Raw genomic sequence first — 26,449 nt, forward strand, 5'->3', positions numbered from 1 at the left:
AAAGTCAGACTTGAGACAGGGAACCATCACAGGACAGGATCACTCAGCTGCTCGTCTGAACACTTCCTGCTCACCCACTGCTGCCGTAGGGGAAGTGAGAGCCCAGAAGATGAAGTCCAGAGAAGGCACGTGTCTTAGAAAGGGTGCGAGGAGGCGGCCTGGCAGCCCGCCTGTCTCCATCTTTCTCAGTGACTCTGGCCATGTGACCTCACCTCACCTCTCTCACCATCACCGCCTGGAACTTCTGAACCGCCATCGACTCCTCGCCCATGGCAGGCAAGACGGAAGTAGCACTCTGAACCTGACCGATTGTCAAAATAAAACAAAATAATATTCAACATTCTCCGGGGACTCTAACAGGACCCAGAGTCTAAACGACATGATGTCCAAAAGGAAGCAGGTCGCAACCTGCTTGACAAAGATCAAAGATGAAGTTAGGTCATACCGCCTCTTGGTGTATTCAAGTTCTAGCATTCTGATTATCCTTTCGAGAAAGTAAAGTAGAAGAAATAGAAGCTAATGTTTTTTGGCAAGAGGTGGGCCTTTTTTGTAGGGAACTCAAACTGTGAAATGCAAACGTTTACCATCCCTAATATTGATGGGTGTCTGTTTGCACAGTTCCTGTTACAAGGGGCTGTACGGATGCCCGAGCTATATCTTAGCCCTTGCTCCAGCCCTATGATGAGGAATAAGTGCCATCCTCATTTTGCAGATGGACACGAGGCTTAGCAGTCAAATGACTTTCCCTGGACGGTGGAGAACCTGGTCATTCCTACTGCAAAGAAGCCAGGAAGTGGCACAACGGGCCTTGCTCTGTACAGGAAGGGCAAAAGGAGCTGGTTCTTTCTTTCTGTGCTAACGTAGTTTCCTTTGGCCACACAACTGGATTAAAGATCAGGGCTGATGTCGACTCAGTGCATTCCAAGCACTTTTATGTACTTTACACGTTTTTAAACTACCCTTCCACTGACATGAGTACATAACCCCTATTTGTCTTCATTTGAGGTCTCCCAGAAGCCCACCCAGACACAAAAGGATTTGAGTGGTTCCCCTGGGAGTCCAGGAAGCATTGGTACCAGATTTGGTGGGGAGGCAGGCAGGCAAGGGGGAGGCGGCCAATGCCGAGTTACCACTGGGAGGAGATGCAGCGCAGGGTTGCCTCAGAGCTGGCCCCCCAGGGGAGGCGGCTGGGGGACTCACACACCTGCTTCCTTCAGTCCCTGCCTGAGGGTGGCTTCCCCAGGGTGGGGTGGGCTTTAATCCCCCAGCCTTTCCATCCGCCCTGGTGGCACCAGGAAGTGTCGGGAAAATGCTGCAGGTGCTGGCAGCTGGAAATCCAGCAGGGGAGTGAGTGTCAGTGGGGTGGGCACAATGGTGTCTGGTAACCCGACTGCAGGTGAAGAAGCGGAGGCACAGAGAGGTTAAGACACGTGACCAAGCACACACAGCTCAGCAGCAGCTGAGCTGGGACTTAAAACCACAGTCCAGCCTGAGCACTTACTCTAAACCACCCCCTGCCCCCTCCACCCCCTACCTTTCAGCTGGGAAATGTATTCACCCTTCTCAATGAGCTGAGATGGGACACTCAGGCAGCCACAGGAGCACCTGTCTAACCCTCTGCACAAACTACTTATGAAAAGCAGACAGACCACCTTGTGTCCCAGTGGCCCTCGGGTCAGATGTGAACTCCAAACGAGCGGTTTTCTACTTTGCAGCCTGGAGGGAAGAAGATGAGCTTTCCAGGCCTCAGCTTCCTCATCTGTAAAATGGGACCACTCACAGCTTCCTGATAGGACTGTCGGGAGGACTGGGGGAGACCTACATAATGAGCACCTCGTACGCACCTGACACTTAGTAAGTGGGCAAAAATCACCAGTTCCCTCTGTTCCTTTCCACGGTGAAGTGTACGCCTTTGATAAAGGACACCAGGATTACTGATTCAGGCCTGTTTGGTTTGGTTTGTTTTTTTTCTGTATTAACTGTGGTTTACTTGGTTTGATGAATAGAAAAGTCGCCTGGTTTCCTGTACAGTCAGTCCCCTGGTATTTGTAGGTTCCACATCAGTGGATTCAACCAACCGTGGATGGAAATATTCTGGAAAAAATAATTCGGAAAGTTCCAAAAGACAAAGCTTGAATTTGCTGTACGTGGTCAACTATTTACATAGCATTTACACTGTTTTTGGTATTATAAGCAATCTGGAGATGATTTAAAGTACAGGGAGCACGTACGTGGGTTCTATGCAAATACTACACCATTTCATATAAGGGACTTGAGCATCCTCGAACTTTGGTATTCACGGGGGTCCTAGAACCAACCCCCCTCAGATACCAAAGGACAAGTGTACACCTTTCTCTCTCCTGTCTTCCGACTCTTCCGCAGCCCCTCCCATCTACAGGTACAAGGACAGAAGATCTGAAGTCTGGCCCTCGGGGTTTTCCTGCCCCGAAACTCCCAGTGCTTTGTCACTACCTCATTCTGACCCCATCTCACAGCTCAAAACCACAGATGAGCCAGCTGTCTTGGGCAGCTGTGTGTCTCAGAGCGATGGGAACAGACAGCCCCCAGCCCCACTGCAGATGAGCAAGCGTGTGGGATGAAGGGTGGGTTTAACTCATCACCAACACTTTTTGGTCAACCAGCTGCAGAGGGCCTGGGTCACGCTGCTGCCCCTGCCCTGTGTCTGCCCACTCCAGGCCCCTGGCACCCGGCCTGTCACACGGATCCTCAGGTGTTTTTGGCCAGTGTCTGATTTGACTGGCGGGTACCTGGGCTGGAGCGACGGTTGAAGAGTGTGACTCTTACCCTGCCTGGGGTGATGTCTCTCTGAAATGCTCTCCAGCACCTTCAAGGCTCAGGCAGCTCTAGGGATGGGCCCTGACTTGCCCTCCATCCCTGCTTCCCGCCACATCCCCACGAATGAGCAGCCCACGCTCTCGCTGCAGCCAACGGCCCGCTGCGCCTTTCCTCACACTGTTCCCTGTGCCCGGCAGGCTCCTCACATTCCCCGATGACAGGGATCCCCAGGAAGCCTCGCCTGCCTGCCTGCCCCCCCACACGGGTCCCCCTTGCTGCATCCTCGGAGCTCTTTGCTGCGTCTGCAACGCACGGCGCAGAGCAAACTTGGACCTCCCTCCTGGAGAAGCTCTCTGCACACCAGACCTGGGTGGGGTGAGCCGTCTGCAGCCCTGAGCCCAAGGCCCACACGTAGCGTTGTGTTCCACAAGTGACCTCTGAATGGAACTGAAAATCCTTCCTTGGGGTGGCTACATGAAAACTATGTTTCTTCTCCGTAGCCCTGCAGAATCCAGAAAGTGTGACTCCAGTGATGAGCCCCTTGCTCGGGCGTGGGGCAGCCATCAGAGGCCCCCGGAAGGAATGTCCTGTAACCTGGGTTTGCTTTAAGGACTGTCAGCAAGGCATCCTTCGGCCCTTAAATAATAAATGATAAAGGATGCTTTATCACTTAAAGGAAGATCCCACCAGCCCAGCAGAGACGACCAAAATAAAAATGACAAGCACTGGGGTGGGGGTCGATCATTCACGTATACTCTTGTTCGTTTTGGTGGGCTTCTAGGGAGGGCATTCTGTAAACGTAGAGGCTACATTCATGCAATGTTTTATGGACGAAATTCACCAGAGTTATTTCAGTGCCTTCTAGTAAAAGGTTGTTAAAAATGAAGGCAGTGGAGAAGAGACCCACCTTCCTTACAGAACAATTCTAAATAATTTATGCAGCCCCTCCGGCCTCAGGGAGGTGGGACTTAATTCTACCCTCGTCCCTTGAGTGTGGACAGTGCTAGGGGCCTCCTTCCGAAGAACAGAGTATGGAAAGGGGAGTACTTTTTTTTTTTTTAATTTATTTTGGCTGTGTTGGGTCTTCGTTGCTGCGCGCGGGCTTTCTCTAGCTGCGGCGAGCAGGGGCTACTCTTCGTTGCGGTGCACGGGCTTCTTGTGGTGGCTCCTCTTGTTGTGGAGCACTGGCTCTAGGTACGCGGGCTTCAGTAGTTGTGGCACGTGGGCTCAGTAGCTGTGGTTGGTGGGCTTAGTTGCTCCGCAGCATGTGGGATCCTCCCGGAACAGGGCTCGAACCCGTGTCCCCTGTATTGGCAGGCGGATTCTTAACCACTGCGCCACCAGGGACGTCCCGGGGTGGGGGGACGTTTTTATACGGCAGAGATCTGGCAAGCTCGGCCTTGGGCTGGTGATCCAGGCTGACACCATCACTGAGGAGTCACGTGGACGGGAGGACCCTTTGGTGTGGTGGCCGCCACAGGAGGGGCAGGAAGGCCTCCACAGGAGTTGGCTTCGGCCCTACGTGCATCCTGGCTTGAGTGCACTAGGCTCTGTTTCCTTATCTATAAACCCGAGGATACTAAACGGGGTCTCCCGAGGCAGTAAGGGGGTTTAAGGGATCTTCTGCATAAAAGTGTTCTTAAACTACTGTGGAGGCTGTCACTTGGTTCTACTAAAAACACAGGATGCATTTGATACATACTCTCTACTCAACAGAGGCGGTGGGCTGTGACTTCCGGTTTCTCAAAGAAGCCCCCTGGGCCTGGATGATAAGTGAGAACCTCCCGCATGGACGCCGTGCCCGTGGCGGGAGGCTGGGCCAATCAGGCAAGGCTGGGATGAGGCCAGGAGGATGAGGGCTCCTCTGTGGGGGCTGGTCTCACCAAGACAGCCAATCAGAGCCATCCTTTTCGTGGAGCAGAGTAATGGAAACCGTGTCAAAGATTCTGCTGCTTCCCTTTCAGTCCGCCTGGCCCTTCAAGTGTGCCTTGCCTCCTGCTCTCAGTTCCCATGTGGAGTCCTCTCTTGCCTGGGGGGCGTTCCCTGCCAGGGAGGTGCTTCTCTCTCTCGAGACGGTGGATTCCAGAGACAGAGTCGGGAAACACGCCAGCACAGACACCTCCGTGTGCCTCACTCTCTGTGATGCCGTCCCCCTTCCCCACCTCGAGAGCAGAGCTCTCTGACGGTGCCCTTGCTCAGAGCATCACAGAGGCAGAGACCCCTGGGCAGAGATTCTTAACTCCAGGGCTGTGAACCTTCTTTTACTTGATATGACATAATGAACCCAATGCTGACGCCCTGAAGTAAAAATTAGACGACAAATGATGCCCCATGGAGAATAAGAGGGGCTTCTTGCTGCGGTCTTCTATCTATTTAAACTAATTTTCAAAAATACTATAGGCATTCTTTTTCTATGCTGCCAGAGGTCTGTCTGTCTCCTTCTCTCTACCCTTTGTTAACGTACAAAGAGACTGACTCCTTGCAGGTGATATGGACACAAGGACTAGATCAGAAGTCAGAGTCAAGGTTTTAATCTCAACTTGGCGCCAATATGCCTCTCTGGCCACAACTTTCATTAAAAAAAAAAAAAAAAAATCTGAAGCAAAGTAGTTTTAATTGTTTAACACCCAAGGAATGATTTCAGATCTCCTTTCTTATTCATGCTATGCTCTCTGGTGATTAACCACATTTCAGTATCATTTCTCTATTAAAAACACACACACACACACACACACACACATAAGTAAATTGATGTTCTTTTTGAAATATGTGGGAATCGAGTTTAAGGATACTTTTTCTTCAAATAATTGAAATGCTCTTCAGAGAAAATACACATTTTGACAGCCATTAAAGAAAGCAAAACAATATATTGTCTTGTTTTTCATTATTGACTTTTAGGAATACAGTTGGCTTTTTTGTATCTTTGTTGATCGTCTGTGGGCAATTTGAATGAAATAGAAAATTTGGGATTACTAACATCTTTGGAGTTGGAAAAATTTTGTTTTTCTTGAAACAAGACTTGAAAACAGAGGGATTTCCCAAGATTAACATCAAATCAGAAGTAAAACTTCTTTTGCTTGAAAAAAATCAAAACACAACCACAAAAATGCAACAAGTTCTGCAAAGTGTAGATTTCACGACCAGCAAGTTTGGACTAAGTTCTCGCATTGGTTGAAAGAGACTGAAGCAAGAGTGGTGTGATGTGACAACTCACCAATGAGGAGCACGTGTTGGGATAACAAGTGATGTCGCACTTGTCAGTACCTTACAGGGCTGGACACACTGGTGGTGAGTACACCTCACTCTGTCCATGAAGTCAGCGATCCTGGGCTTTTGAGGAAAATGCCAAGTGGTCTTTTACACACTTTGTTAAAGCAGTTGTTTGTCCCTCCACGTACCACTTTTGCAGAGTCAGGGGTGGAGAGGTCCCCACAAGGGAAACACAATATGTGGCCCTGGAATCAAGAAAGAGCTGGCTCTCATGGGAACTCATCTCATCCTCCAATCAGAAGAGCAAAGCTGATGTCAATCAACCAAGAGGTTCTTATTGAAGAACCTCCAAATGTCAGGGCTTTGCGTGGCAGTGCTTTAAAGAGAGGTCTAAACAGAATTCAAATTCTCCACGATAGGGCACAACCATTTAGACTGGTAGTTTTTCATCTTTGAGATTGTTTATCATTTTATTCTCACCTAGAAAGTGCTGACCTACAGGGCTGGGACAGGAGCACATGGACAAAGTGGCAGTGGGGGAGAGCGATTCGGGTTTTTCGTTGGCTTTTCTCTATGCAACTGAAGAACCGCTCTCTGAAGAAGATTAGCACTGTATCCAAACACTAAACGCATATATCCATGCATTCACATGGCTATTTTTCGCATATGAATGATGGCACTAATAATACGTGGGTTAAACCAGTGAAATACCTCCTCCAACTTCCTTGTTTTCAGGATGGAATTCTGTAAACCTAGGCTTTACATTCCCACCTCCTAGTTCAGAGCTCTCTCCCTCAGAAGCTGTGGGAAAGGAGGGCAGGACTAGATTTTTTCTGAAGCAGAGAAACCCAACTGGCATTCTTGAAAAGACTTCTGAGCATCAGTAGACACCTGTTCTGAACAAATTTGAGGCTTAGAATTCTGGGGGTGGCATTCAAGTGAATCCATTCAAAGTGAATTACAACCTCCCAGGAAGTGAGATTGGTGGGAATGAGCAGACAACCGAGAGGAGATGGGGGTTGAATCCAAGCTCCCCTACCTACCAGCAGCATAACCTTCTGCAAGTCACTATATACAGCTCAGCCTCCATTCCTGAATTTGCAAAACGTGAACAGAATCTACACAAATGTACCAACCTTGAGTTGGTTACGAGGCTTAAAGGAATCATTGTATTAACAAGTTTTTAGTAAACTAGTGAGCCCTTCATTTAGGAATATGTAAAGCAGACAATTAGACTAAGTCCATTTTCTTGCCAGGGTCCTAATCTAAATGTGCACATTTAAGGGGATTGGTTTTCTAATAATTAGGGTCACATCTTTCCCTCCAGCTGGGCGCATGATGAGTTCCTCAGGTCACCTTCTGCTCTGGCTCGCCTTCCTCTTAATTTCAAAAGCCCAGCACATTCACTGCACTTTTCAAAACAGAATAATGGTTTCATTGGGGAAGCAACAGATATGATGAAGTGTCTGCTTTAATGCAAAAGCCTAAGCAACCAAAACGAACCAATAAAAAAGTGAGGCAGTGCTCAGGCTGGGCACACCTCCACCTCCATAGACAGCTTCGGTCTGAGCTGCCTCCACCGCGGGTAAGCCTTTGAATCCGACAGAAGGAAGTTCAGAAGCTGCACGGGCTAATTCCTGGCCGGCGTGGCCCTGGGACACCCCGCTCCACCTGGCAGAGCCCTGCCTTGCTACATGGCACACGGATGCCTGCTTCACTGGGCTGAGGCCAGGACCCACTGCCATCGCTTGGACAGGCGGCCTGGCTCAAATCAGGGGCGCCCTAGAAGTCAGCTTCCCTTCTCCTTATGACCTTAGATTTTAAATGGAAAGCTGCATCTTTCCGGAGCAGCAAAGTGTTTGCAGCAAAGACTGCTGGCCAAATTCAAATTTGTTTTTGGAGAAAAGGAGATTTGGTGCTCCAAGAGCAAGTACCCTCTCTGAACTTCACCCACAAAGAAGCCGGCAGGAGAGCGTCCCGGGACGGGCGCTTTGGTTGGTGCTCACAGCATCGGCGGGGAAGGAAGGGAAGGCCTGGTTCCCCAGGGAGGAACCTCCTCTCCGTGGGCTGGTTGGCGCTGCCGGCCACATAGCCCAGGGCTGACATCAGCGCCCGCAGAGGAAGCTGCTCCCGCCGGTTCGGGGTCTGAGCTGGTCTCCTCGGAGAGGCAGGCTCTGGGGGGCGGGGACAGAGGGGGCCTGGGTGGCTATTCTGTTGTCCCGAAGGCGTTTCCATCTCTAAGGCACATCCTGGGGCACATTCCTTCCAGCGCTCTCTCCAGCAGCCCAGCTCTAACCACGCCCCATCAACCCAGGCACAAGCCATAGGAAAACAAACAAGGCTTTGATTCCTTTGTGAGAAAATCAAAAAGCTGCTGAAACCCAAAGGAGAGAGAGGGAGGGACAGGGAGAAGGAAGGAGAGAGAGACAGACACCACTTGCTACCACACACTGTTTACTACTTTCGTCAAACGGACCCAATCAGAAAGAGAAATTGGGGTTTTGCTTTATGAACTGCCTGGAAATGTTTGGTAGCTCTTTTGGCTGCTGCTGCCCAGTGAATGAGGTCTCTGAAATTAGCCTTTCAGAGTCAATCTTCTGAAGTTAAAAAAAAAAAAAAAATCCCTTAACACTCTCGCCCTGGAAAAAAAGGATGGCTTGCCAAATTCAATTTTCCCTTGGCCAAAGTAACCACTAGCAATTCAGCCCTCCAACGAGGTTATAAAGAAAGTATTTCCCCTTGACTTTGGAGAAAACACCTTTCATGTGACCTCCAAATATGTTACTTCGTTTAAAGGTACACAAACCAACTTGTCCGTTTGATTTTTTTTTTTTTTTTTTGCCTACTCCCTAACAGTGCTACTTACTGAATTCTGTGATGAGAAGCCAGCAAGGTGGTTACCCTCTGGGGAGAAGGGGGACAAGGTGGGGGTCCCAGGGGGCTCTGGATGCTGTCATGTTCTGCTGAGCTGGGGCTTGTTCCCTGTGGAAACTCACCCAGCAGCACACCATGGGCTCTGCCCTCTTCTGAGGGTAAAAAGGGCACTTCCCAACCAAAGCAGCGCAAACCCCCCCCGCCTCTCAGAAGACAGCAAAAACGCCTTTTCCTTGCACACAACCTGCAGAGGCGCACCTTCAGGAGACCCTCAACAGTCGTGTCACACACACAGCACAAAATCAGGTGGGCAACCGGACCCTCAGAAGGCAAGCTCCATCCCTGAACAGACCCATGTGCCGCTCCCATCGGTCACCCCCCACCCCAAACATGTCCAAGCCTGGCGCATAGCAGCCAAGTCAGGTATAATGTGAAGTCTCCTTCAAGAAGCTGTGTTTCCAGTTCAAATCAGCCCAGGGGCTGCAGTGTGTTGCTGTTTTGAACTCCAGAGAAAACTCCCTCCAAGAGAACTAACACGGGATGCGCTGTCCTGCCAGGCTACAGATATATATATATATATATTTGTTGTAGTTTTATTGAAGTATAGTTGATTTACAATGTCATGTTAGTTTCAGGTGTCTAGCAAAGTGATTCAGATATATAGATATATATATATTTTTTCTTTTTCAGCCTCTTTTCCCATATAGGTTATTACAAAATATTAAGTATAGTTTCCTGTGCTATACAGTAAGTTCTTGTTGTTTATCTATTTCATATAGAGCACTGTGCATCTGTTAATCCCAACCTCCTAATCTATCCCTACCCCCTTTTCCCTTTGGTAACCATAAGTGTGTTTTCTGTCTGTGAGCCTCTTTCTGTTTTGTAAATAAGTTCATCTGGGCCTTTTTTTTTTTTTGATTCCACATATAAGCGATTATATATATATATATATATATATTTAAAGACAAGGTGGGTACTCACCTATTTGGTCTTCGGGGATCAGCGACTCGATGGGGGGGTCCAGCTCCGAGCTCTGGGACAAGTAGTTCTTCACCTGGGTCATGAACTGCCGGACGGTCTGCAGCAGGTCCGTGCTGGACACGTGGCACTCCTTGTTCTCCTGCAGGAAGCTCACATAGTCCTGCACCAGGCAGCCGAAGTAGGTGCGCTTGTCGCGGGCCAGCTCGGCGATCCTGCGCACCATGCGCTTCTCGGGGGTCAGGAAGGAGCTGAACACCCCGCTCATCTTGCGGAGCTGGGACTTGACGAGCTTGGGCAGCACGAAGGAGCTGTTCCTCTTCTTCTTGGACTTGATGGGGGGGGCCATGGTCTCCTGGTCGCTCTCCACGTCGTAGTCCTCCAGGCTGCTGTTGGTGTCCGCCTCGTAACCAAACAGGGGCATGCTGCGGTCCAGGTCCAGCGAGTCGGAGGAGGAAGTGGAAATGCTCATGTCACTCAGCCTCTGTCGGCCTCCGCGCCACGGGGCCCGGGATGGGGATGCAGGGGCGGCGGCGGGCCGGGCCCTTGTGCAATCCCGCGGGGCCTCCTCCTCCTCCACCGCCGCCGCCGGGGCTCCACCTGCGCCGCCGGCCGGGCCCGCCGCGGGCTCCGGGCGAGGCCGGCCGCCGATCAAGGTCTTGGCGCCGCCCTCCGCCTCGAGAAAAGACGCCTGCTTCTTGAGCCGGGGCGGAGGGACGGGGGTTGGTTTCGCTCCAAGCCGAGCTCCGTCGCCGTGTTGGTGATGGGCCACGGTTTCCGGCATGCTCGCGGGGGCCGCGGGCCCGGACAGCTGGGGGCTGCCGTGCACACTATTAATAGCGGGGGGCGGGGGCCGGGGTGGGGGGGACCGAGGCCTCTCCGTGCCATTCGCGTCGGGGAGAGTCCGGGTGCAGGGCCGCTTCGGGCCTCCGCCGATCTCCTGGCTGTGCACTTTGAAGAACAGAGGATTAATAAAGCACAGGGCTCCGTTGGTCTGGCTGCACTCCAGCTCCGAGGGCGTCCTGGTTTTTATAGAATGCACTCCATTTATAAGGCAGAGCTGACGCGAGGCAGGACCCACACCGTCGGAGGAGAGAGGCCTATGGGGAGGTGGAGGGTTTGGGGGTTTGTTGTCAGCTGGAGAGCTCCAAAAATCTGAAAGTCATTATCAGTGAACACAAGAATGTAAATACAGTGCACTCGGCCAGTCCTTCACAAAAAATCACGCTTGCCTGGCAATGCACAGCTTTGGAAGGGGAGGCGCTGCTACACTGGAGTGTGGTGTTTTTCTTTCTCTCTTTCTTTCTTTCTCTGTCTCTCTCTTTTTTTTTTTTTTAACTGCATTCCTTTACTGGAAAGGGTGGAAATGCTGCCAGGCCCAGCTGCCGGCTCGTGGGAAGGCTCCGGAGGCTTTTCACCTTCAAAGCCCTTGAGAGATGGCTTGGCCGTGTCACTGAGCCGGCCAGGCCTTTCCCCAGGTGAGGAAAAAGGAACTGGGGTGGTTACAGTGCGAGCCCGGAAAAGGCCATGGGACTCCCTACTTGCTCCACAAAGACCAAGTCCTCCTCCTTTCTGATTCCTTCTCCCGGGGTGCCCTCCGCAGGGGGCCCGCAGTTCCCCTTTAACGGGCAGGACCAGCAGCTGGGCCTGGCGGACGTTACACAATCTGCCTGGGGTTTGACACATTCAGCATTAAAACCCAAAGGGAGGAAAAATACACTTATGGGTCCCATCAGCAAAAATCGGGACAGCCAGCTCATGCAAAGGTTAAGTGCAAGTTCGCCCGTCCATCTTTGTGGTCTGCTGCCCATCCTTCCCAAATCCTACAACCTCCTGGCCTTGGCTATTGATATCCAGCACTCTTTGGAGTGGTGCACATCGCTGACCGCAGCCCTACTGCCTGGGTGCCCTTTGACAGACGGGTCTGTTTTCCACACAAATCGAGGGAGGCGGTGGTGGTGATGAACACCTGTTGTAATTTCCATCTGGAATAGGTTACTGTCTCTACACTTCTGCCTTGTTGTGTTTGCTGAAACTGTGTTTCTTTCCCGAGGGCCCAGAATGGCTGGTCACAGGGGCCTGGGGAGAGGCTGAGGCTGGGAGCCCTGGTCCTGCCCTGTCTGCGCTGTGAACGTGCCTGACCTTGACTTGTGTCGCCCGCTTTCTCTCATCCTTCCTTCCCTCTAGGTCTGTGCTGTCCAATAGGGGAGCCAGCAGCCACCTGTGGCCAGTGAGCGCTTGAAATCCAGCTCATGAACGGAGGGGCTCCATTTTCCATTTATTTCAGGTAAATCAATTTGAATGTAAAAACTGACACTCAATTCGGTTACTGGGAAACTCTCAAGTATGTGAAACTTTATGTGAAACTACTTTTTCAATTGTAAATGTAACGAAATCTAAATACAGATCCATGTATTTCTGACAAAAATTTAGTGCCTGAATAGAGATGTGCTATAAGGATAAAATACATACTGGATTTCAAACACTTAGCATGAAAAGAAGAAGGTAAAAATATTTGATCAATACTTTAAAAAATAGGGATGATATATTGAAATAACATTGCAGATATCACATTAAATAAATTGTAAAAATTAATTGCACCTTTAATTTTCTTTCATGTGGCTACTAGAAAATTTAAAGGTACACACTGGCTTGCCTTGCATCTATTTCTACCGGCCAGTGTACAGCAGCTCTCGCCTCCTTTGTGTCCTCCTTAGAGTCCCGCTGCCACCGTTGTAAGACTTTACAAACTTGGAACACTTAGTTCCCGTGTTATGTGTTCCTCCCATACAGACTAAACCTGGGGAGTGTGGGAGAGGGAAGGACCCTATGCATCTTTGAACCCTTGCTGTGGGACACAGGGCCTGCCACATAGCGGACCCTCCAGAAAGACTAGTTGGACAAACAAATAAATGAGGTAAAGAATTTTTTAAAGCGCTGTCTCTTCACGAAATGGATAGGGTGCACATTGACAATTACACATTGAATATCTATTAATGAGACCTTATTTGCTTCCGGTGAGTGACCACCAGAGCAACCTGTTTCTGCTTCGATCTTTGAAGGGCACAAGTGCTGTCCCTGATACTTCGGTCCTGGAGCCCTGGCACGAAGCACACACAGCAGGCTGACCACCGAGCCAGGAGTCCTGGGGATGGAGGTCACCCGAGGAAACGGAGACCTGGTGCATGTCCTCGAGAGGCCTGTAATCTAGTTGATGATCTGACCTTAAATTCAGGAAATGTTTTAAACTCTCTCCAAAGGTGTGTAAAACTCGGTGGCAGAGATGGCGTGACTTTTCAGCAGGGCCATTTATGCGGCCCTGATATTTTTACCTGGATTCTATTTCCCACTCGTGAAACCCAGCTGCCCGTCAGACAGGCCTCAGATGCATGTGGCAATTCTTCTGAAACAATTCAAGTTTCAGAGGGGAATGTGAATCTACCTCCAGGCTTCTCTATGCATTTTGTAGGCTCTCTTGGCAATGGTACCCACTTCAGAACAAGTTCTTTAGATTTAGGGGCAAACTGGCCAAAGGAGGGACACATATATTTCTTATTTGCTGGGTCAAGTATCACAGTTTCTTAGGTCCTAGAAATCCTGGTACTTGCACTTCAGAATCCCAAACTCAAATACTATATACTGGTATATAAACTCAAATACTATGGCCTCGTTGTTCGTCTATCTGAAGACTGAAGCCCCAAAATCTTAAGAGAATTTCCCCTTCTCATCGAGGAGGAAAACACTTTTTGTGAAAGTTAAACCCACACGGGTTCCCCAGGGCAACAGAACCAAGAAGTGACACTGGGGGAGTGGTGTGTCCTGAGCCCCTGCCATCCACCGTCCGCCACGGGGCTGGGTTGAGGGGCATTGGCAAAGGGCAGGAGGGGAAGCGAGTGCCCAGCTGGCTGGAGTGAGGATGCAGAGCGGTGTAAAGGACGTGGCCCAGAACACCAGGGCCGGAACTGAGCAAGAGAGGAACTGAGACAGATGTTACTCTGGAAGCCTGCACGTCAAATTCCTCAAAGCACAGAAGTGCCATCAACACCGTGTGTTCCTCTAGAATAAAACTCATGCACGGGAGGTGCCTGCACTGGCTTTCCCTGTCCATCAGGCACGGCCTTTCCCCAGCAAGATGCCACAGAAGGGTAGGACCCATGACAGAGGTTCACCTTACCTTAAGACTTGGAATTTTGGGGAGCTCAAACTCATCGACGGGAGATGTGGGGAGAATTCGTGGGCTACTTGGGCAAACTCAGCACCTGCCTCTGAGAGCTGGTCGGACGTTTTACTTAGAAAAAGACTCTCAGAAGGTGTGACTCAGGGCCTCATGGAGTTCTACCGTGGAGATGAGGGTTGCTTTTTGATGCAACGATGTATCATCTGCCATTGGCTCTGCTCCATGCATTCACGTCAAGAGAAACTGGGCAGGGGCACCCACTTACTTAGTCCCAGTTGGGCTAGTTCTTCAAGCTGAGCCTCAGTCTTGGCTGTTGAAATGGCATAAGGCAACTTCAAGGTAAACGGCAGGACGTCCCTGATTTTTCAAAAGAGAGAATACATGTAATTACATGTCTTGTTCTGTCTCTTGCTTTCATTTCCATCCTAGAGATATTTTAGCTTAAACTATTTATTTTTGTTTTATTTTTTAATTGAAGTAGAGTTGACTTACGTGTTTCAGGTATACAGCAAAGTGATTCAGTTTTATACGTATATATTCTTTTCCAGATTCTTTTCCATTATAGGTTATTACAAGATACTGAATATAGTTCCTTGTGCTATACAGTAGGTCCCCGTTGTTTGTCTATAGCTTAAACTATTTCAGATGTCCTACACAGACATCACAGCATACCCAACCAGACTCGTCTTTACTGATAGGACTGTGGGATCACTACTCCTGCCTGTGTTAACACACGCAGGACAGGCTGAGAGACAAGCCCGCATGGTTTCAGTATTTGCAGCGAGGACCAAATTGCCTTCCTGGGTAGCTAAGCCGTATCTAGAGTTAATATCAGAATCGCTAACTATGTTGGTGGATCCATCATACAAATAACACATTAGGTATTGATTTGCTAGATGCTTTGAATGTTGGGCCCCGACTCCCTGGGCAGGAATGTGTGATCCTAAACCAAAATGTATCACCCCCACTGCCTTACGCACGGCAGATTCTCAATGAATGTCTGTTGGTTTTATCTGTGACGTGTTCCAGCTACAGCCCATGCATTGTCCTTTGTGTGCTGGGGACAAAACTCCCTCTTGAGTCTTAAGGTAGTGCTTCTCTAACTGGAATGTGCACCTGAATCCCTGGGGGGTCTTGTGAGGCTGCACTCTGACTCAGCAGGTCTGGGGGAGGCCGGAGGTTGGGCATTTCTGTCAAGCTCCCTGACCCTGGGCCATGCTTTGAGCAGAAAGGCAAATCTAAAGGACCTCATGTGACAATCCTGCCCCCAAGCAGCATCATGCCATGTGTAGACCAGGAAACACATGCACTGCAGCATCACGGACCAGCAGGCCCAAGAGGAAGGAGCTGGGCTGGCACCAGGGTCCTGCTGCGGCCAGGGCATAGCGTCGCCATCATGACCTCCTGCTTTCTCCAAAAGGGCAGAGGCAGACTTAAAAAGCACTTGTTCATCTTCATGCACAAGGGTTAGGATCATGCTCTAAGCACTGATGAAATCTTCACGGGGCTCAGCACAGGGCCTTGCCTGACACAGACAGGGAGAGAATGTGTTTTGAATAAATGGATGAATGAATATGCAATGACAAGGGTGACTTATCAGAAAAGGACTTATTTTTTTCAGTGGTGGTACTGGTGTAACAAAGAAAGAATTCATTCATCCATCCAGCAAAGTCTATGGTCATCTGTGATGTGCCAGGTGCTGGGAACAAAACAGACAAAGTCCCCACCTGCACAGAGCTTCACTCCAGCGGACGCCAGCAGACAGAGAACAATCAAGCAATTCATAGAATACACGAGAAGGGGATGTGCCCCATGGATAAAAGTAAAGTACAAAAGGGGAAAAATAAAGAGGGTTCAAGTGTGAGAGTTGGCCAGGGAAGGCCCCGTGAGCAGGTAGCATTTGACTGAAGATCTAAAGGTGGCCAGGAAGTAAACTATGAGGGAAAGAACATTCCAGGCAGAAGGAGCAGCAGGTGCAAAGGCCCTGGGGTGGGAGAGGGTCTGGCATGTATGAAGAACAGCAAGGAGACCCCCATCCCCAACCCCCACCCCCACCCTAACCCCCGTGGCTGGGGTGGAGAACGTGAGGACAAAGCTCAGAGCTCCTGCCTGTGTTTTGTCAACACAAGATGACCTGAAGATTTCCACTGAAGAAAATAACTATACAAAACAACTAGTCGTTTACAGTAAGATTGGGCAACACTGTAGGCTGAATCAGATTAAATCTGGATGACTGGAGACTTTTGGAACCCTTGAGGCTGTTGACAATGAATAACAAATTAGTAAGGTTTGTTACTAAGGTTTGTTACACGAGGGCTCACATAAATGCTAGGAGTTGGCAGTCGGGAGGCTCCTCTTTCCTGGGGTATTAAGCCCGGGTCACCTCCTGCTTCCAGGAGACCCTTTCATCTGTCCCCAAACATTGTGAGCACCTCGTCCACTTGCATCTGTTCTGAATGAAGCAGGTGGAGCGTCAGGGGATGCGGCGTTTGTGTAAGAGCTGCTGCCGGACCCAGGAGAGGCCATGGCCCTGATTATAATGTTAAATGAAGACTATTGAGACCAGAATTTTGTAACACCAAAGCATCATGCAAATCTGTATTTCCATGGCTGTACCCACTGAATGAAAACCTAACTTTCTTTAGGCAATTGGGAGGAAAGCCACACATAACAAAACCAACCTACGTTTATTTTAAGGTTTTACTTTGCCCAATGCAGTACCTAGAGCCTAAATATTGCATAATTGGTTTGGGTTTTCCTTAATGAGAGATGACAGGAAACCACACCTGTCATTCACTAATGGGTGGTTTTAGGCTTTGATCTACTAGAAAATTAGATGTTGTGCGTGAGTACTCTCCCCCCCGTGCCAGCCAAGGGCATGACACAGCCTCTCCTCTCTCTCTCTCTCTCTCTCACACACACACACACACACACACACACACACACACACACACACACACAAAGAGGGGGCGCCTCCTTCTCACCTAACCCTGGTTCTAAAACTTGCATAACAGACAAAATAAAGCCATCTTCTGTATAAACGTTTCACTCAAGAGTTTTAATGCATGCATAAGCTAGATTTATTTTTTTAATTTTTTTTACTCTACATATCATATCTCTAAAGAGGAGACTGAATATTAATCACAAAATGCCAACGTAGGGATTTGCCCGTGAGCATCTTGTGTTGGCATCATGCTTTGTGGGTCACCAAGGCTTCTAGGTACTCTGTCCCCTTCAGTCACCAAGCGACTCCAGACAGCGGCACTTAGTTTACAGTGACCACCGAGGGGAGAGATGGTATCTTTCGTGCATGGCTGCCAAATTCTGTTTTATAGGTGGGATGATCTTTCACAACAACGGCAGGCTCGTCAAGAAGCAAACTGTAATGTGTAAATGTCGGCCAGCCTCACCTCTGACCGTCATGCCAGGGTTGACAGTCACTCCCAGGGGCTGCCGGGCTCACGCCAGGGCAGGTGTGCATCCCTGGGGATGTGAGGGCTTCTGCACTGGCCTCCTCGCTTTGGGCGGACTTCCTCACACAGGTGAGGGCTCCTGCCCACACCCTGGCAGGTGGCGGCCCCTGCAGGGCACTCACAGGGCTCTGGTCCCATTCTGGAGGAAGCCCCCCCTTCTTCCCGCTGGGCTCCCCCTCTGGAAGTGCCCTCCCCCATCAGGCCACTGACTGCAGCTTCGGCTGGCCTGGCCTGGGGACCTCCAGGAGTGGACAGCTTGGTGCCTACCCTCCCCCCAACCCCCAAGGATCTAGCCCGTCTCTGCTCTATAGGCTGCGAGAGATGCACAAGAAAAGCCAAGGAGGCCAACTGAGCCAGGCTACCTGAGGGGAGGCAACATCGACCCCTGCAGACAATGAGTTTTGAGCCTCATTCATGGAAAGAACCCTTGACTTGAGAAACTGGGATGGCTCACAGAAAAGAAAGAAAGAAGAAAGCCTTCCCCAACTTGCACTCTCCTGACACTTGTTAACATCGGGATTTGGGGCTTGGCTTCATGTAGACTGAAACAGTCCCTTTACTTACAAAAAAGACAGGGGTACCCAGCGGGCCTGAAGGAGAGCGATGCAAGATTTATGGGCTGGTTGAAGGAACCACATTTCTAGATGAACTGCATCCACTGGGGGTTTTTCAGAAACATTATCAGGGACCTTTAAACATTACACGTTTGCATCACGGGTCCCTTTCTGCGTGTGCGTGTTATTTTACACTTAGAGGGGCTGGGCTAGTTATTCTGATCTTAAGCCTGGCACAGGGGGCCTGGTGACCCTTTCACCTCAGGGGCCAATCCTTCCAGGGACATTCAATAGGTGACAAGCCTTCCAGAGCCCTGCGCCCGGGACGAATCAAGAAACCTGGGGGCCGGTGATAGTGCACACGCCTAGCAGGGGCTTGAAATCGGGAGACGAAGAGGCCTTACCTGCTGATGCAGTAGAAAGCAATGAGCCGGAATAAATCCGCAAAACTGATTCCTGAGCCTTCCAGGGAAAAGGCTGGAAAAGAGAGAGTTTGGAAACCAGCTGAGTGTCCCTGAGCGCATCCTGGGAAAGGAAAGGCCCTCAATGTTGGATGTTGCCTGCTGCGAGGGCAGAAGCATCTCTGGGCTCCCTGACCGACTCCCGCACGGCTGATGGGAACCAGCTGTGCGGTCGCCAGACACAGGCCAGGGGAGGGGTTGGGGGCCTAGAAGTCTGGCCCCTGACTCATTGGAGCACGTGCTCCAGTGCCTGGTAAACAGACCAGCGCAGACTCAAATGACACAGCTATCTTTTTTTAAAGTTTGGGACGCAAAGCTGGGCAGGGTCAAGGGGCCAGACTGGCTGGAGTGAGAGGCCATCAGGAGACAGGGCTCGGGGGACACCAAGGCCCCACCGGCCCTTGACCCTCCCGGGCCGGACCTCCTGGGTCACAACCCTCTTTGCCAAAACGGGCCACTTCTGGTACAGACACAAGGCAGAGAAGGAGCTCGAGGCTTGGAGGATAACACGGGGTTCTCATAAATCAGCTTTGACTTCAACTCTGTAGGAAAGATTCTAAAATTCATTTACTTAGCCCCTACCCACTCCCACCGCCACCACCAAGCGTGCAAGCATGCAAGAAATATTCTGGCAAGATGGTGTGCCATTTCATACATCTTCTAGATGATGGAACAGAGAGCGGCTTGACTTCAAAAACTCACGTATTTGCCAACCACTCCTCACTCCCTCTTTGCCGAAATGCCACCCCTGCAGCCATTCTTCCAGCAACATTCCAAAGAGCCTCAGCTGTGTGAAGATTTCCTCATTTCCTCAATCAGACGAGTTTCTCTCCCTTCCATAGCCTCATTTATTTTGCTTATTACTTGCTTACGTTGTATGATTTCGCTTACTATTTCTGTAGCACCCCAAACACATCTATACCTCCACACATATACCATGAGCGACAGACAGACAGACGCAGAAACAGAAACACACACACATGTGCACCACAATTTCGTGAGCTAAGTAAAAGGGAATGGACTTGGGGTAGGTTAACCTCTCTGAGCCTCGGTTTTCTCATCTGTAAAATGGACCATAACTGTACTTCCCTCGTCTCCCAGAAGGATAGTAGTGGGAAGTGCAATTTTTTAAAAAAATATAGTAACTTAGGGTCTTCCCTGGTGGTCCAGTGGGTAAGACTCCACGTTCCCAATGCAGGGGGCCCAGGTTCAATCCCTGGTCAGGGAATTAGATCCCACACACATGCCACAACTAAGAGTCTGCATGCCGCAACTAAGGAGCCGGCACAACCAAATAAGTAAATAAATAAACATTTAAAAAAAGGGAGTAACGTGAAAGAAGTCTACACAGATATGAGGTGGTACTTATTATGAAACACACTGTCCAGATGTTATGACAAAATATCTTATGTTTTTAAAGCCAGTTCTTCCTCTCTCAGTGCACCTCAATTTGCAGAGAAGGTAAACCCTGGCCGGGAAGGGGAACCGGTGGGACTGAGGCCTGGTGGTAATCAGTCATAGGCAGGTTAATGCTTTGCTCAGACTAGCTCTTTCAGCCACTTTAAGTCACCTGGAGAGGACTAGGGAAGTGATAAAAGTCTTTACAAAATAGGGAGGAAAATTGTTCAGCCAGGGAGGGACCTCAGGTGAACAAGAAAAGTTTAAAGTACAAACACTAACTGTACTTATTGCGGGAGGGGAAGGAGGGATTTGCAGGCTAACTTATCATGGTTAACTTTGGCTGTTAGAAAGGATTTAAAAACCACTTCGGGGACTTCCCTGGTGGCGCAGTGGTTAAGAATCCTCCTGCCAATGTAGGGAACACGGGTTCGAGCCCTGGTCCGGGAAGATCCCACATGCCGCGGAGCAACTAAGCCCATGTGCTACAACTACTGAACCTGCGCCCTAGAGCCCGTGAGCCACAACTACTGAGCCCGTGAGCCACAACTAACTGAAGCCTGCGCGCCTAGAGCCCGTGCTCCACAACAAGAGAAGCCACCGCAATGAGAAGCCCACGCACCGCAACGAAGAGCAGCCCCCGCTCGCCACAACTAGAGAAAAACCCGTGTGCAGCAACGAAGACCCAATGCAGCCAAAAGTAAATATATAATTAAAACAAAAAACAAAAAACCACTTAGATATATTACTTCTTGGCTAGCTGAGCTTCAAAAGCCAACTCAGAATCACCATTCTTCATTTAATATTTAATTCATTGCCTTTCAGATGGTGGGTTTGAAATCTACCTTCTGATTCCCTCCTAATGTAAATAAACCGGCGGATCATGAGCCAGGTTCAGTGACTGCTCAGATGACTTTGCACGTGGAAGCTTTTCCCTGAAGCCAGGGACCTTGGGAGAGGCCTGGAGGGAAAACATCACGGGACCTGAGGCCAGTCATACATCACAGAGAGGCTGCTCCAGAAACACCTCCTCCAGACCCAGTTAATGACTCCTGGGCTCAGCAAGACTATGAACTCTGGGCTGAGTGGAAGCCAGTATCTGCCTTGAAATTGGTCTCAGGACCTTCGGCTCCTTCAAAGGCAGGGACTGAGGCTTGCTCAGGTTATAACGAGAACCTGGTCTCCATTATCTTATTGGACAGTTGACCAGCATCCAAACTCGCCTTCACACCTCAGCTTGCTCACCTGTGGCTCAGTGAAGCCTTCCCCTTGGGGGTGTAGGTCCATCTTCTGATTACTACTGGGGGCCTGGCAGGACATCAGGACTGTTTGTTCCCTTTTCCATTGAAAACTTGGCCTTCCAAGATTTCAGATTTCCAATGACCATGGTTCGGCAGAAAGAAACCAACACCCCTGACCACTATCCCTCCAAAACTTCAGCCAGTCCATTTTTCCAAAGGGCTAGATTCTGCCTACGATCAGCTGCCTTTCATAGCACACTGAACAGTGATGGCCTAGAGGGAACATGTCCCCTTCAGGGACTATTCACAGAGCTGTGCAGACACACTCTTTGGCGTGAGAGCCCATAAAAAGGCTCAGTGGTGCAGCCCACCCTGCAGCTTAGTCATCAGCAAACCTGGGGACCACGCCCTGCATAACTGGGAAGAGGGCGAGGAAACCAGCCTCTGTTAGGCCCCTGCCATATGCCAGGCAGTAGAATGCGAACCTTGCACACAAGTTGTTTAACTGAACTGTTAACACTATACAGATAAGAAAACCGAGGCTCCTAGGGTAGGTTACCTGCCCAGTCATCCTGGGGACAAGCGATAGCGCTGGGACACAGACCCACGTCTGTCCGTCTCAAAGTGCAGGCTCTCTCCTCTTCTACTTGCTCAAAGACCCCAGGCCCTCGTGTCACCGGCACCTAACCATCCGTTGACCACTTACTGTATGTGCTTTCCTTTATGGCAAATTCCTTGAGTGGGGCTCCAAATTCACAGGGCAGGCGAAGGGAGAGGACTTTCTTCTGCATTTTGGTGGATTTACGAACCAGGAAGATCTAGGGGAGGGAAAAAAAGAATTCAAGCTTAGGAAACATCTCAAAGGCTGGCACCTGGGCATGTGATCTCCTGCACACCCAGCACCCATGAGTGGAACCCCTCTCGTAGCCGAACTACACGGCTTAGGGCAGAACACTGCTGCCATGGGAAGGGGTGGTGAGCAAGCAGGCCACAGATGCCCTTCTTTGGTAACTGGCCTCAGGAGAATCCCACTTTCCCTTTGACAGAACCTTCTCCATGAGGCTAAGTGTGCAAAAGCATTTTCAGTCTGGTGACTGCTTTACAGCTCACGGTACATATTCTCTAGCCTGTGTCTGATAAAGGCATGCTGGTTGACGAACCCTAAATTTCTAGACACAGGTAACATGGCTAAGCCATAGGTGGTGAATTAGAAGTTCTTTGGCTAATTTGGCTTATGGGTGTATTTAAGACAGAAATCTGAATTTGTTGCCAACAGCGAAAAAGCACAAGGTTTTTTGTTTTTCACATTAAAATCCGAATGTCTAGCTTCTCTTGGAAAATGAGATGATAAGGCAAGACCAGGCATGGCCACATCCGTTGGAGCTGAAAATAGCAACTTCCCTTGGGAGACAGGTAGCTTGGGCTCTGAGGTTCGCCACAGCCAACACTGAGGTTGGTGGTCCTAACTTTACTCCTGACTCGCTTCACTTTGTGACAGCTCCCTCCAGTTCCAAATAGTGTATTTAGATGTATGTTTAAACCCACCTAACTCCCGGTGCTGATCTCAGGAGACCATCCTATCCTCTGTCACTGCAGAGGTGAGTACGCCGCATACTGCTGTACAGGCCACGCACTGCACAACTCCAGGGGGCGCCATCTACTTAGACAACAAATCAAATGGCACTCCCTGGGGTCTGCAGGGTGGTGATCCGCTGCGTCCCTGTTCCCTCCTGGGGTACATGAGCCTTCTCCAAGGATCCCATCCTGTCCTGTTTCTTTACCTACTTCTCTTTCCTCTGCATTTGGATACCTACTCTCTCCTGCTTTTCTACAGCCTTTTATTTTGTCCACCTAATCTTCATTTCTTTCTCGATGTCCAGTCAATAGCTCCTAAGATGATTTTTTGGGGAGGAGGGGTAACGGGAATTGGGTATCTGGTAAGGAGACAGGAAGATCTTAAGTTCCCTCTTTTTTCCCAGCACCCATAGGGAGGCAGCCAAAAAATTTGCCAGCTCTGGGAGTCAATGGCTCTGGGTCACCCTGAAGCTTAAGCAGGTGTTTCCTCAATGCTATCGGGTTGAGTAAAAGCCCCAAAGTACTGGTGCGAGGTAGCTGCTGGTTGGTGGAAAGAAGTATCACTCCCTTAAGGAGGTGGGATCTCCTTGAGCCTTGGGGTCAGGGAGGGCACAACCTCTAAGCTGTATCTCCTGAACGTCTGAAACCTTAGGTCAACAGTTGGCAAAGCATGGCCTACAGACCAAATCCATCCTGCTGCTTGCTTTCACAAACACAGTGTTATTGACATACAGCCTTGCTTCTTGGTTTACGTACTGTCTATGGCTATGGCTGCCCTACGATGGCAGAGTTGAGTGGCTGTGACAGAGACTGTATGGGCTACAAAGCCCCAAATAGTGACACTCCGACTCTTTATAGAAACAGTTTGTCGGCCACTGTCTTAGGTTGTAGATGAATCAGGGATGGTGGCCTCCCAAGGACCAGATGCCACCAGAGCTGGTCTTTCAAATCTCTCTCCTTCACACACCTGCCCTTCCTTCTCTTCAGCATCCTCACTTCTCCTGGTGAACCGTGGCCTCTCCCGTCCTCACCCTGCCCTCGCTCTGCTCCACCCCATCAGGCAGGTCCTGCCCAGGGCTCAGGTAGGTGGAGAACCTTCTGCCTGACTTGCTCCCCATCAGGTCTCAGCAGGAATGGACGTGCCTGACTCCAGGAGCGGGGATGGGCAGGGAGGGGAATTGTTGCCTAGCAACATGGCAACCTCCCTCTTTAGAATTTTTGCAGAAATACAGGAGCAGACAACTCAACCTGAAAAAAGTGGGGGCCTCACAGAAGGGGGTCCTGATCATATCGACCAAAACCAAGGGCAACAACCCGGCATGCTGGCCAAGGAATTCTCTGCCGAGATGATCGAATACTGTGCTTGTCACCCTGAGTGTGTTCCAACAGAGGACTTAGTCCTGTCTGCTTCTGTCAGATGAGAAACAAAGACTCACAAGTCAAAAAGTGATAACTGACAAGCTCTGGCTGATAGGAAACTTAAAAATTTATGCCCAACTGTTACAACATTCTTCAGCCAGCTACTGAAGGAATTTTCTCCTTGCCTCTCCATCTATTTCTTAGTTTCTATCTCTTGTTGTGTGTTGTTTCCAGTATTATTTTATCTGTGATTTACTGTATTTATCCTTGTTTTGGAAGTAGACATTGTACACAAGCGCTGTCCAGTAGAACTTTCTATGATGGTGGAAATGGTCACTACTTTGTGCTATCCATCCAATATGGTAGCCACCAACCCCTGGGACTAGTGAGCCCTTAAAATGTGGCTAATGCCACTGAGGAACCGAATTTTTTATTCTATTTTATTTTATTAATGTAATTTAAATAGCTACATGAGGCAAGTGGCTACCATGTCGGACAGCACAGGAAATACCTACCCATCACTGAATAACATTTTCTGAGAAACTTCTATAGCGTCATGGAATGGGCTTGAGTAAGATTAGACTGGTCTTGGGCAGGGGGGAGCTGAAAAAACCCAACTGGACTTTGATTTGTCCCTGAGACAATCCAAGGAAAGGAGGATCACATTGACAGCCAGAGCAGACAAGACTATGGACATGGAACTTCTGAAGATTGGGTCCCACGTTGGATGGTTGGGCCCTGGCAGGGTTCCCAGGCTCATACTGAAAGGAAAACCACAGGGGCAACTGAGGACCCCACAACCAGACTCAACCCCAACGTCAGATCTCCAGAAGGCAGGCCCAGGGCCTCCAGCCAGCGGCCCCTCCTCAGGACCCAGGTGCCCGGTTATCCTGCAGACCTGCGTACACATGGTCACCGGGCAGAGGAAGGCAGAAAGACAAATCATGAAGGGCTCTGCTCCTGGGAGCTGCCTCCATAATTTCCAGAATTTCTCTGCACTGGAACGAGGTACACACCGGGAACTGTGCTCCCTGCAGGCTGGGAAGAGCTCTCTGGAACTCCACATCTTTCTCTTTAAGGAAGCGGCAGCCCTGCCCGCCTCCACATGCTTTCCCGCTTCTGAGTCTTACCCCCGGAGGCTGTGCCCGTAGGACTCCTGCCGCCTCGTCTTCGCTCAGACCCAGCTGCAGCCATATGGGGTGGGTGTGCAGGAGGCGGTCCAAGACGCTGAGCCTGTTGGACAGGCTGTCGTAGCCAGAGTCCCGGGGACAGGTCTTCACATCCTTTTCCTCAGAGTAGCCATCGTCCTTGTGCCTCACCATGCTAGGAGAGAGAATTGGCAGCGGTCAAACGACTGCGGCACGATCTCCCGCACAAGGACAGCATCCCTCGGTCCCCTAGGCGGGGCCGTCCTGTCATCACCACCTCCTTTGCCTTCCCCTCCAGGCTGAAAGCTTTCCGGGGGCAGACACCAAGCTCTATTTCACTCTTCATCTCTAACGTTACAGACAGTACTCAACAACACTCAACACACCCAACCTTCTACTTCTAACCCAGTTTTCACAAGGTTCTAAACATCCTAAATGCTGTCTACTCTGTCTTCTGCCATAGAACATTTCTTACTTTGAGCCAAACACCCTAAATGCTAAATTCCATATGGTAACCGTGAAGTCAAAAGCACGACCAGGCAAGCGCTAAAAGCAAACACACACACACACTCATTTTGTACCCAAAGAACTGGATTTCGTTTCTTTCCAGGCACTTTCATTTTCATTACTATATTATTTCCAATAGAAACCCACAGTTGAATGGTGTGTTGTGCTATTCATAAAATCATATGAACATTATTCATAATTGCCATACATAAAGTGGAAACATCCCAAATCTCCATCAACTAAAGAATGGGTAAATAAAATGTGATATATCCATACAATGGAATTTTATTCAGCCATTATAGTCATTCATTCTTTTTATGAATGAGGCACTGATCCATGCTATGAAATGAATAAACCTCGAAGACCCCATGCTAAGTGAAAGAAGCCGGACACAATAGTGTACTGATTCTACTTATATGAAATATCTAGATTAGGTAAAAACATAGGGACAGAAAGATTAGTGGTTGCCGGGGATGGGGAGTGGCGTGGGGTATATCATGACTGCTAGTGGGAATGGAGGTTCTTTCGAGGTAACGAAAATGTTCTGGAATGAGGTGGGCTCATGGCTGTACAACTCTGAAATACTGAAAACCACAGAATTGCATGGCATGTGATAAGATCTCAAAAAAAAAAAAAATTGGACTTCCCTGGTGGCGCAGTGGTTAAAAATCTGCCTGCCAATGCAAGGGACACGGGTT

At 49.7% G+C, this 26,449-nt stretch overlaps 1 protein-coding gene and 1 long non-coding RNA gene across 5 annotated transcripts in view; one reads left to right on the forward strand and one right to left on the reverse strand.

Moving 5' to 3' along the window:
- RIN2 (Ras and Rab interactor 2) overlaps window positions 1–26,449 on the reverse strand; it is a 112,620-nt gene that overhangs the window by 25,222 nt on the left and 60,949 nt on the right. For all 4 annotated transcript variants that reach the window (XR_014235518.1, XM_082359539.1, XM_082359541.1 and 1 more), the window contains 5 exons: window positions 25,227–25,419; window positions 21,869–21,980; window positions 18,467–18,539; window positions 14,301–14,392; window positions 9,862–11,013 (listed from right to left, as the gene is read on the reverse strand). Coding sequence is in view for 3 of the 4 variants with exons in the window: in XM_082359539.1 (XP_082215665.1) it covers window positions 9,862–11,013; window positions 14,301–14,392; window positions 18,467–18,539; window positions 21,869–21,980; window positions 25,227–25,419 (1,622 nt within the window). In the remaining variant the exon portion in view is untranslated. The remainder of the gene's footprint in view (window positions 1–9,861; window positions 11,014–14,300; window positions 14,393–18,466; window positions 18,540–21,868; window positions 21,981–25,226; window positions 25,420–26,449) is intronic.
- Window positions 11,020–14,433, forward strand: LOC309613090. The gene is made up of 3 exons (XR_014235521.1): window positions 11,020–11,336; window positions 12,046–12,145; window positions 12,921–14,433. It is a non-coding gene; the product is annotated as an uncharacterized lncRNA (long non-coding RNA).

This window comes from Balaenoptera borealis (genome assembly GCF_965194805.1).
Source record: "Balaenoptera borealis genome assembly, chromosome: 16".
In the NCBI taxonomy this organism is placed as follows: domain Eukaryota; kingdom Metazoa; phylum Chordata; class Mammalia; order Artiodactyla; family Balaenopteridae; genus Balaenoptera; species Balaenoptera borealis.